At 30.2% G+C, this 7,625-nt stretch overlaps 1 protein-coding gene across 1 annotated transcript in view; it reads right to left on the minus strand.

Moving 5' to 3' along the window:
• Positions 1-4,693: 4,693 nt before the first annotated feature.
• The window catches only part of LOC106687741 (opioid-binding protein/cell adhesion molecule homolog), a gene marked incomplete at its 5' end in the record, with an annotated part of 72,117 nt that continues 69,185 nt past the window's right edge, over positions 4,694-7,625 (minus strand). The window contains 1 exon segment of the mRNA XM_014431778.3: positions 4,694-6,720. Within this exon segment, the coding sequence (XP_014287264.3) occupies positions 6,617-6,720 (104 nt within the window).

Below are 7,625 nucleotides of genomic sequence, written 5' to 3' on the forward strand. Positions count from 1 at the left end.
GATTGTGGAATAATAATTATGTTTCCTTCCGAATGAAGGACCTTGACGTAACATTGCTTCTCAACGCACCAGGGCACCCCAAGAGTAGAGGAGGCATAAAGTGGCTTCATGGCACGTTATATATATTATATTATATAGGCTTCATCGATACTTAAGTTATGTTTATACATAATTTAGGAGTAGTCAAGAGCGAAATGTAAAAAAAAAAAAAAAAAAAAGTTATAAGGAATGAATGGAAGTTGAATACTGCCAGTATTGAGTCCAGTACCGAATTTATTTTTTAAAAATCCAACCTTTATTCTATGATATATTTTGTTGTAGTACCTTACAAGATACGCTTTTCAAAGATAAACAAACTTCTTCTTTCGGTATTAGACATTTGAGCCAGCAAGTTACTTATTTTTTGATTTTCCGCAGTCAAAATATCAACTATACAATTTACAAGGAAAACACTAGGTTTGACCACTGATACAAATAGCTTTTATGCACATTCCTAACAAGCTATCTATATTAAAATACAACAAATAAAAACAAAAAATGAATAAATATATCAAAATAAAAAAATAAATATGTAGAAAATTTAAATAATAATTATTTTTTATTTTTCCCATTGCCACATTGATTATTTTGTAGCCAGATTGCATTTTGAAAAATCAGAGATCATTTCGTAGATCTGAAACTCGTTGCGTAGGTGAATAAAAGTTGGATTACAAAATATATTCTGTGGTTTGAATATTCAGATTAGATTTATATGTACAGGGTTTCCTGTAAGTTTTCACCAATATAACAGAAAAAGACTCGGAAGTGAAATTCTAATAGACAAACAAGGGTTGTTATCACAAAATAAGTGTTTCATTGTTGCGTCCCTTCCTTTTCATTATTTCTCCCAATTGAAGTCAATTAACTTAGTTGGAAAAATATTTGTACTTCTAAAATTTATTCTGAAACGTTTCTAATTATAATAAATTAAAAAAATTATTTGTTTATTGTTTGTTCTATAACTTATTTTTTGAAAGTGCGAATCAGACAATAGCTGTGGATAATTATAAAAAAATTATAAAATCCAATAAAAAATATTAAAAAAGTAAAAGCAAACAATAGGCTAAAATCTCATGATTCAGGTAATATTAATAGTAATTATCAATACTGATTAGATAGTACCTAAGAGAAAAAAATTAATGCTAATTATTATTAATATTAGTGTAGAAATAAATAATAGCAGAATACCAATACAAATTTACTGTGTCTATTTTCAAATTTAGGTATTGCTATGAGAAAGTTAGTTTTAGCAGCCTTGAGTTGCCGTATCGTTCCAGCCGGTACCACATCAAACGGTTTCCTTCCATTTGTAAACAAAAACGTATTTTTCTCTTTACGATCGCTGTATAAATGCCATATTTTCACGGAATGTCTCATTGGTTTCAGTGAACGGTTCTACAAGTGCCTATAAGGCCACATTTTTAAAAATTTATCGTTAACTCATATTTTTGCATCATATTTTCCTTATTATTGGATTGGTGCTTTTTTAACCTAATTTCAGTAACTTCTATTTTCGAAAAACATAAAATGCACTTTACAGATCCAAAATAGGACCATCCCTTCAGGAGTAAATAGAAAAGTAAATTCTGGTGCGTCACAGGAAGCGGTACATTTAGCCTTAAATATTTTTTTTAATTACAAACATAAAATTTCCACTTATAATACCTATGAGGTTAATCATACATGAATACATTACAAAACATGTGATAAATACATAAAAAGGAAAAAACTCTCCAAAATCAATTCAAATTATAATAAAGATAATGGAATATAATATCTTAAAGAGAAGAAATCATTCAATGTCACTTACCTGTGGCACAATAAAACTGTGGCAAACATAAAATTTGATAACCCTAAGAAGTATCCTGTTAGACTTCTACCAAGATTTTGCTCTTTTCCTAAACATTTTTAGAAAATTAAATTTTCTAAATTAGGTTTATAAGTGATTTTAAGTATAAATAACCTCTTTGAATAATTTGTCACCTCAATTTTAATGGTTGAAGCGAGTTAAAAGCAAGCAAGTTAGTACTGAGAACCGCACTCCAATTTCCCAACTTTTCTAATTTTCAAATTATTGGGGAGATGACACTCTCCTACTTTCCTCGTAATGATGTCTTTGCATTATGTTTAAATTTTCTTTATGCTTATTTTTTAAAGTTTTTAATTGAGTGTTCTAATAGTAAAAAAACAAACAAAAAAAAACAACTGAATTATTTGTAATCAGTTCTATAATGCACATATTTTTTAGGCTTCAATTCTTTTAAATATTGATAAAGTTTTAAAACTTTATCCATGCCAACTACTTTAATTAGAGTTATGACTTAGGGTCACAATTTTCCTCACTCATTATGCAAGAGGAAAGAACAAGGATTGGAAGGAACAATTAAGGTGTTTTTAGAAATTCACTTCCTTAATTAATTTTTGAAAAAGAAAAAGACTGACTCCAAAGAGTCTGAAAAAGTGGGGGGTGAGGGAGGAGAAGGAGAGGAAGGAAGAAAGAAACCTAAACAGAACTACTGAACTCTGCTTAAAGAAACCAACCAACTATTGAACTTAAAATTGAAAATAATATGGGCAATAAGCAGATTTAAGCTCGGTAAAGAAAACCTGGTATTAGGCCTAAGAAGACTCCATAGTAATGAGATATATCCCAAATATTTTATGAGACTAACATAGTACTCATCCCAAAAATTGTTAATTAGCCTAAAGATAAACTAATGGCATACAGACCAACAAGCCTTTCTTTAGTGATACTGGAGACAATAGAAAAGGGGATGGGTGTTTATTAAAACTATTAAATAAATAGAAATAGGCCACTACATCCATATAAATACCTACATCAATAAAGGAAGTCAAGTATTTAAGTGAAATCCTGGATCAAAACTTCACTTGGGATTCCCAGACAAATAAAATTATTGGAGAAGTTAATGCTTCACTTTGGTGCAGTAAAAGTTTATTCAGAAAAAAATAAAGACCTAAACAAGAAATATTACAATTGTTGTTACAAGGTTCCTTAGATCAATGATTATCTATACATGAGCAACATAGTGATCAAAAACAATGGAAAGATCCATACAAAGGAAGCTGGGAAAAGTTCAATGAACAAAAGATAATGCCCTGCAGCAGCCTTGCAGATAGTGCTGACATAACTTCACTGCATACTTAGCTTCAAAAAGAAGCACTAGTAAGTGCACTCAGAATGCAATATACCCGGAAGTATAAACAAGGAGATTTAAAAAAGACACTAAGATCCTAAGATCCTAAGTGACCTTTAAGACAGAGAGTGGATCTGCTCACTAAGTTATTATTTACCCCAAAAATTAGACTTTGAAAAGAATTTCCAAGTAAATATTCCTGACAAGATATTATTCAAGAAGAGAGGGCCCAAATTTGAAAAATTGGCTCTAATTTGGAGCACAGTTGTCTCAGTTAAGGAAGGAAAAGCGAAGCAGGCATATGTGGACCATGAGGCAGAAAGACCCTTTTCAGGAGATTTTTACACAATGGTTTTAAAAAATGATGTGCATACCTTAAAAATAGCTGATTGTGAAAATTTAAAGAAGAGCATTTAAGGGTAAACAATCTACATTACATGGAGGAGTCTAATATCTACATAGTCAAACAGCACTAAAGACCACATAGTCCTATAAAATAATGTCATCACTGGTTTGGCTTTGCCTTGATAGCCTAAAAGAGCTAGCTAAGGGTGACAAGTTTACCATAAAGATCCTGGGACTGAGAAATGAGATAGTCGATAAATTAGCAAGAGTGGGTTCAGAAACAGCTTTAATATACCCTGAACCATACTGTAGTAAATCTATTAGTGTAATAAAGAAGGAGATTGAATCCTGGGAAATAGATAAGGATTTTCTAAATCTGGTTTGGAACAATCCAAACTATTTATATACATATGTGTAAATGAAAAAAGTAAAATTTTACTTAAACCTAGCAGAAATGAGTTAAGAAATATAACAGGTCTCCTCATGAGACATTGTCCTTTAAACCATCAACTCAAGACGATGAAAGTAATAGAATATTTCACATTACATCTGTTCTTCGAGGATGAAGAAAAGCCTGGGCACAATCTAAGCCTTGCCTTTGCCTCTGCCTTCCCTGCAATATTTGATTTAGATAATAATTAACCCTAAAGACATAACTAGAACTAACACTAAGGGCATTATGAGCTTCCTTAGAGGTATCCAACTCCTACAAGATTTTTAGACCAGTAAGGAATACCTCACAAAAGATTCAAATGAGTAGGTGAGAAAGGGCATTCTATCCCTTTGGTGTAATAATAATAACCATAGGGTGATGATTTTCTTTGAATTCAAAAATAAGAACAATAAATTAGTACTTTCATGGTCGAACAATTTCAACAAAAAAAATTTAATTATTTATGATTCTATATTTTATTAATATGACTAATCTAATTATTTAATCCATTTACAAAACATAAGGAGTGCAATAGCTCATAATTGAAGTAGGAAAAATATCCTTTAACAAGGAGACAGGTTAGAAACATTACTAACCATAATAAATTTTAATTAGTTATTAATCCTGTTTTTAAATAATTGATTATTCTTATAATTTACTAATTTAATAGCCATCTTAAATGTAAGTAGGTAAATGGATACAAAAACGATTCATGCAAACACTGACTTTATTTGACGTTTCAGCTGATACAGTCATTTGAAACATTGTTTGAAGATATTCAACACATATTGACCTAAAAGGTAAATAAAAAATAATAAAAGAATGAAACATTTTCATGTGAATAATTATCTGAGTAAGATTAAAAAAAAAAACAAAACACATTCTAATATTTTTTCTTAGTTAAAATACTTTTATTTTAAGCTCAATCATAGTTATTATTTACATTATAAAAATCGATTAGATAAATATTTCATCATTATTATTTATTCTTTTTTTTTCTTTTTAATTTTTTTTTTTTGTCAAAGTTATAAATTCGGTAATTGTTTACCTCAGCTCCCCCAAAATGCCGGAAGTCCATTTTTTCGAGACGAGGGTGTACTGACGGTCCCGAGCGGAGCCGACAATGGACGACTTAGGGTAGGTTACGAAATTAACCACCTTTCAAGAGGGAAAATTTCTGTCCCTACACATTTACTCCTTTCTCCCTTTGTTAAAGGTTAACTTATAATACACCACAATTTTCGGCAGCAGTTGCTATTACTTCTTCTGACTTATAAATATTTTATAATATACACGTTTACTTACTTCTTCTAACTTATAAATATTTATTATACGTAATTACCATATAATACTTAAACTCTGTAACCTGAAAATAGATCAGAAGCATTTATTTTATATTGTATTTTTTTAATAATAAAAGAAAATCATTTAATAGTTAATCTGACTAGAATAATAAGGTTTTCTTGAGCTGTAAATTAATAAGAATAAGAAAATTGTTTAATGGTTAATCTGAATACAATAATAAGGGTCTCTTGAGCTGTAAATTAATAACAATAAAAAAACTTTTTATAACAAAATCGTGAGATACTTTTTTTTTTTTAATCTTTTTATTTATGCCCGCACCTCTCAAATACAAAATTCACAATAAGCTAACCTTTAACAAAGGGAGATAGGAGTAACTTTAGGGACAGAAATTTTCCCTCTTGAAGGGTGGTTAATTTCGTAACCTACCCTAAGTCGTCCATAGTCGACTAGCTCGGGACCGCCAGTACACTCTCGTCTCGAAAAAATGAACTTCCACCATTTTGGGGGAGCTGAGGTAAACTATTATCATAAATTCTTACGTTCAAAAAATTATTCTGATTTTAAAAATTGATTGAAAAAATCCACAATTCTTTTTTTACCTCCTTCAAGTCCATATGTGACATAATGAGAGGTTATCCTACAGGTTACCACCCTATTCTAACCAAAGTGGGAAGGTCGAGTTTTCATTCTATGGGACTGCCATGAAATAAAAGTCAACCACCCCATGCCGGAATTGAACCGGCACCGCTGCAGTTATGAGGTTGCTAAGGTGATGCCTAAGCTCTCTCACCTACAGTGGCCTTTAAAAACCAACACATATTATTATTATTCATTACATTTAAACATCTAGTTAGGACCAGTGGTACATGTATCTGAGTGCCAAAATACTCAGAGAACTGTAACCTCCAATACTAAAATTAAAGGGGAAAACCTTAAGAGGCCTTCCCTGTCACAAGATACAAGAAACAGCAGGAGACAGTGAGGGGTTCCAAACTTTTTAACATCACATTCTCTAATTACTTCTATATTCACATATACATATATTCACACTACACTCGATTAGAAAGATTTTCCAAGTTTGTCATATATAAGATAAGACAAATATTGAATGCAAATGTTGATTTGTTTTTACTCTCCAATAAGATAATTCTGAGATGATCACTGGTATTCATATAATCATATATAAATACATGAATATAGAAATTAATTAAACCCATTCCATCCTGATTTTCAACTATGTACTTTTCATCTCAGTTCGATGCCTACACATCATTCAAAAAAAGATTCTTCAATTTTATACACATGTATTATGTATAGAAGAAGAAAGTATGGCTGGGAATTAGATTATAGCAAGTATGAAGAATAACATAGGGTACACCCAGGTGCGGTAGAGAAAGTAGATCTGAGTACAGCCAGCAGTAGCTTCCAGGTGTCTTGGTGATTCTGAGAACCAATAAATATCAAACTTTTATTTGTTGCTTATAAATGATTAATTATATATTAATCAGTGAATTGAAAAATCTCATAAATCACAGAGACTAAATTTTCAAAAAACAACGAAAACATGAGACAAGATCCTAATGGTTCAATTCCTAAAATATACTAATGGTAATTAAGCAAACTATGTCCAATGATAATTTAAATTTAACTGACTCTGAACTTATTATTTAACTAATCAAGACAATAAAGAGTCAGTATGGTATATAATATTTTTTTTAAATAATAGACTTTCTCAAACCAACCAACTTTAAACTTAAAAAAAAAAAAATAGCAGGGGTAGGGAAAATTTGAAACCCCCCAAAACACTTATTCAAGACTAACTCAGATCACATAATCATTTTCAGATTGTACCCCAGTGAGAAGGGAAATCTCTGAAGACATTTTATGGCAATACGATCCATTTAAGTCATTATTATTCCTCATCATTATCCTATTTAACTATTCCTCGTTATTCAATAAATAATTGGTTTATTTTTGTACCGTTTGTGCATATATATAACCCAATAACAATCTCAAATATAATATGAATGTTTAATGTTAGTCATATTTTATGACGTTATCTTTACTAATTGGTAACTAAAAAACTCATAAAATGCCTTTAGAAAAGTAATCTAATTGTAATAGTTACGTAAGACTCATGTAATTTAAATCTATTAATATAAATAATTTTGAGTTATTACCTTCAGTAATTATCCTGACATCCAAGAAATAATAGTGTATGAAACATAGCACCATCATTTTTTTTAAATTGTCGAGGTGAAAAACTTAATCAAATTTTAAATGTCTCTGAAAAACTACATGGGATTTTTCAACACACTGATTTATTTGTAAATTATTAATTACACAAA

Source organism: Halyomorpha halys, unplaced genomic scaffold (genome assembly GCF_000696795.3).
Source record: "Halyomorpha halys isolate HHAL.00 unplaced genomic scaffold, Hhal_1.1 Scaffold1004.1, whole genome shotgun sequence".
In the NCBI taxonomy this organism is placed as follows: domain Eukaryota; kingdom Metazoa; phylum Arthropoda; class Insecta; order Hemiptera; family Pentatomidae; genus Halyomorpha; species Halyomorpha halys.